Below are 4,551 nucleotides of genomic sequence, written 5' to 3'. Positions count from 1 at the left end.
GGGGTGTCGGGCCTGCACAGCAAGTTTGTTCATTTACCTGCTGAGCCATCTTGTCAGCCCCTCTCCTAATTGTGACCCCGGTAAATAAAAAATGAATCATATTCTTCAAGTAAACAATGACACAGGGTGTACATTCCTAATTTAAAAGGGACAAATGGGGCATAGCAAGGGAAATTTGGACCAAAGCCAGGCTGAAATCCGGTACAACACCAAATCCTGCAGCTCTCTGTTTAGCACCTGGTGCTGTAGTGTTCATCTGGGCTCAAAAAGTTCTGCTGTTATATAGAACACACATAGATTCTCTCTTGGGCCAACTCCATCCCATGTCTACATCTATGTTCAGTAGAGATGTCATGGTCCTAGGGTCATCTTCACAGCTTCACACAAGGGCAGCTCAGTCATTGCTGCAGCTCCGCGACAACTTGTCGTCTCAGTGCAGATAAGAGGCTTCTCTTTAATGGCACTCATCTCTTTATCAATTAGATGTGTTTATGGCCTGCACTCTCCTTGCTCACAGCTCTGATTTTGTGTGCCCTTCCTTGCCAGACTTCACGGTTTTCTCTCTTCTACTCCTCTCACTGCAGACATGGATGAAAGCAGTGAGCAATAAAGAGCCTCATGTTTTCCTGCCTTGAAATTTCCTTTGCCAAACAAATTAGTCCATGACTTTTTAATTCAACCTCTTTCACGTGCCTAGAATTGGCAGAATATAGCCAAATTCCTTGTCGGAATACAATCTGAATGGCCTTCATTGCAGTTCCCAATAGAATCCCTGCTCATCTCTGAATGAATCTTCATGAACCAAGCCTTTCCAGTCTGCATGTTTCTCTGCTTGTCTTACAGACTCCTACCAGAAGAGCCTATAAAGCTCTTCTTACCACATTTAAAGGCCTTCCTAGCCCAAATTTCAAAGCATTTTTTCATTTCCTAATTAGTTTCAAAGACCTAAGAACCTTATAGTCAGGCTTATAGCAACTGCCCGACTCCTGGTGCCAGTTTCTGTCTTAGCTACTTTCTGTTGCTGTGATTAAAAAAAATACTCTCGAAAAAAAAATCAATTTAGCTGGGTGGTGGTGGTATACACCTTCAATCCCAGCACTTGGGAGGCAGAGGTGGGTGGATCTCTGTGAGTTTGAGACTAGCCTGGTCTACAGAGCAGTTTCAGAACAGCCAGGACTGTTAAACAGAGAAACCCTGTCTCAAAAAAGCAAAACAAACAAAAGATCAACTTAGACCTGGGTGTGACGGTAAACTCAGAGGAGCAGAAGCAAGTAGATCTTTGAGTTCTGGCCAGCCTGGTCTACACAGGTTTCCAGGACAGCCAGGGCCATTTTGAGAGATCTTGTCTCAAAAAAGCAACCAACCAACAGAAAGGAAACTTACCAGGTGAAGGGTTTATTTTGGCTTACAGTGTCAGTAAGATACAGTCAGGGAAAACATGATGGCAGCAATGCAGGAAACAGAGAGAGCGTGAACAGGAAGTGTGTGCACTTCTTCCCAGCAGGGCTCTGCCTTCCAAAGGTTCCACACCTTCTCAAGCAGCTCCCTCAACAATGAGGCCTATTGTTCAACTAGGAGAATTTCACGTTCAAACCACAGTGTTGACGCCTGGGATTCTCAGGAGCAAGGGTTCTGTACATCTGGATTCTTTGTGGTAGTGCATGCTCTTCCACAGTAAGCATCCTCTTTGTCTTCTGGGGCAGCTTCTGGGGACATTTCCTTCCAACTCTTGAAATCTCTTCTCTTTTTCAACTAAGGGTTTCTGGCACAGTAGGAGCCTCCTTTTCCTTCTCTTTGGCACCGCCATGGTTACAGCCAGAAAAAAGCAGCGTGTAATCTCTTCAGACCTCAGTTTCTTCATCTGTCTAATGGAAAGCATATGTCCCTATCTTTACTCTGGAGAGTGAGGCAGGATTATCACCAGTTGAAGGCCAGCATAAGCAATGGGAAGGCAGACAGACCTTCTCCCTCTGCCTCTCAAATGTTGGATGAAAGGTATTATCACTGTGTCCAATAAAATGCTGCATTAAAAACAGTAGTAACAGTGGGCCTTGTGTCAGCAAGTCGGCAGTTCTCACTCCCTGACACAGTGCAGGAAGACAGCGAGTTCAAGGCCTGCCTGGCAGTTTCATAAGATCTTGTCTCTAAAAGGCAAAAGAAGGGCTGGGATAAAGGCTTAATGGGAGGGTGCTTACCTAATATGTGAAAGGCTCCACCTAGGTCAGTGGTTCTCAACCTTCCTAATGCCGCAACTCTTTAATACAGTTCCTTATGCTGTGGTGACCCCCAACCATAAAATTATTTTGTTGCTACTTCTTAACTGTAATTTGGCTTACTGTTATGAATCATAATGTGAATATCTGATATTCAACCCCTGTGAGAGGGTTCTTCGACTCCCAAAGCATCTTGACACACAGGTTGAAAACCACTGCCATGGGTTCAATACCCAGTGCCTCCAAAATGCTGCTGCTGATGTTTATGAAAATTGTTATGATTGCCTCTCTTGTAGTTTGCTTTCCATTGCTGTGATAAACACCATGACCAAAAGCAACTTGGGGGAAAAGGGTTTATTCCATATTCCAGGTTTTTCTATCATCCAGAAAAATCAGGGTGGGAATTCAAGTCAGGAACTTGGAGGCAGAGGCCATGGAGGGATGCTTCTTACTGGCTGGCTCCTCCTGGCTTGCTCAGCTTACTTACAGAACTCAGGGCCATCTTCCCAGGAGTGGCACCACCCACTGTGGACTGGGACCTCCCATATCCATCATTAATTTAAAAAAAAAATGCCCCAGTCATGCCCACAGAGCAGTCTAACAGAGACATTTTCTAAGTTGAGGGTCCCTCTTCCCACATGACCCTCGCTTGTGCCCCACTGACAAACAACAAATAAAGATAAATTCTCAAAGAGCTTGTTACAAACACCACATTTTTTGTCTGTCTGTGTCTGTCTGTCTATTTTGAGAGAGTCTTGCTGTCTTGTAACTCACTGTGTAGCTCAGGCTGTCCTCAAAGTAATGATAATTCCCCTGTCTCAGCTTCCGGTTCATTAGCCCTTACACATTAGGGCTGATTTCCTCTTGCTCCTGCAGACCCATGGACTTAACAACCCTGAAGAGGAATCTGTCCAGGGGACGCATTCACACCATGGCTGAGTTCCAGCGGGACCTGATGCTGATGTTCCAAAATGCTGTGATGTACAACGACTCTGACCATCACATCTACCGTATGGCCGTGGAGATGCAGCGTGAGGTCTTGGAGCAGATGCAGGTACTGTGGCAGACAGTGCCATAAGAACGGGAAATGGAGTTTCTGGAATCGGATGTAAGAAGCCTGTGAGACTAGAGATGATGTGGAGTGAGTGACCTTGTGTTCAGAGATGACTGAAGGACCCTCAGGGTTGGTAAACCCTGTCTTAGAAGGTCCAGATTTAGCATGGTGGCAAGAGGGTATCTGGGAAGGTCAGCAGCAAGACAGCAGGGACTGAGCAAATAATGGGAACTTCTGCTTTCGGAGGCCCAAGTTGTAAAACTTAGAAAGCAAGTCAAGTGCTGGGTCCACTGTCCATGTCCTGGTTGCTACAGCTGCTGTAATGTAACTCATGTCCATTAGCAAATAATGTCCATGAATAGTTGCCACCTTTGGGGGATAGGCATAGTAAGGTCAAGGAGATGTGAGGATTTCTCTTTGGGGAAGCATCGCACTTTAATGATAAAATAGATGGGGATTTTTGCCTATAAAATAGACGAAATTATTAAATTAATGGGTTATCAAAAAATTGAAGTTATTTAGAATACAATCAAATTCTTAATATTATCATTACATGAATCTTTTTTAGTTTTATCATTAAAATTAATATTTTTATGCTTTTAAAAAATAGATGAAATTGCACATTCTCCTATGTGGCTTTAAGATTCTTGGTTTGTGTCTGGCCTTGCCCCTGTAGGTGCTGAGTACTTGGTTAGACAAACGGAAGGACTCGAGCAGTCCAGAGTGAGTGCTAGCTCATCCAGTGGGTGAAGGCGGCCTGCTCTGTTGGCTGGAACTACAGGTCTGAGTCCACGCCAGGTTTATTGCTCTCCTGAAACCTGGCCAGAGAAGATCTGAAGACTTACTTCCTCCTTCTCCATCACCTTCCCTGATAAGGATAATAAGCCTTACTTCCTTACTGAGCAGTCAGTGGTGCTTGCAGCTGTAATATTTTAAAGGGGTGGGGATGGGGTGCTGAGATACAGCTTTATGATGTAAATATTTCCCATATTTTTGTTGCATAGATTTAGAAGTGATTTAATTGAACCTTTTGCTTCTCTATAAATAAATATTTTACAAGCCAAAGACTTTGTTTGGTTTTTGAGCCTGGTCTCAGAACATTTAAACTCAGGCTTTCCTGGAAATCTCTATAGCATCCAGCCTCTCCCTCCAATGGAATGCTGGGATTAGAGGTATGTGCCCCCAGACCTTACAAAGACTTTCAAATAATTAAAGAAGCTGGGATAGAAGGCACAGCATCAAGTGGTGAAACGAAGAAGGTATTTGCTGGGGATGGCCCAGTGT

At 44.2% G+C, this 4,551-nt stretch overlaps 1 protein-coding gene across 1 annotated transcript in view; it reads left to right on the top strand.

Annotated features, from left to right (window-relative positions):
- Window positions 1–4,318, top strand: part of LOC101979485 (bromodomain-containing protein 8-like) — a 22,344-nt gene extending 18,026 nt beyond the window's left edge. The window contains exons 5-6 of the mRNA XM_005355914.3: window positions 3,090–3,267; window positions 3,944–4,318. Coding sequence (XP_005355971.2) covers window positions 3,090–3,267; window positions 3,944–3,994 — 229 coding nt within the window. The 3' untranslated portion in view covers window positions 3,995–4,318. The remainder of the gene's footprint in view (window positions 1–3,089; window positions 3,268–3,943) is intronic.
- The last annotated feature ends 233 nt before the right edge of the window (window positions 4,319–4,551 follow it).

This window comes from Microtus ochrogaster, chromosome 18 (genome assembly GCF_000317375.1).
Source record: "Microtus ochrogaster isolate Prairie Vole_2 chromosome 18, MicOch1.0, whole genome shotgun sequence".
Taxonomy (NCBI): domain Eukaryota; kingdom Metazoa; phylum Chordata; class Mammalia; order Rodentia; family Cricetidae; genus Microtus; species Microtus ochrogaster.
This window is presented reverse-complemented; position numbering and strand designations above follow the sequence as displayed.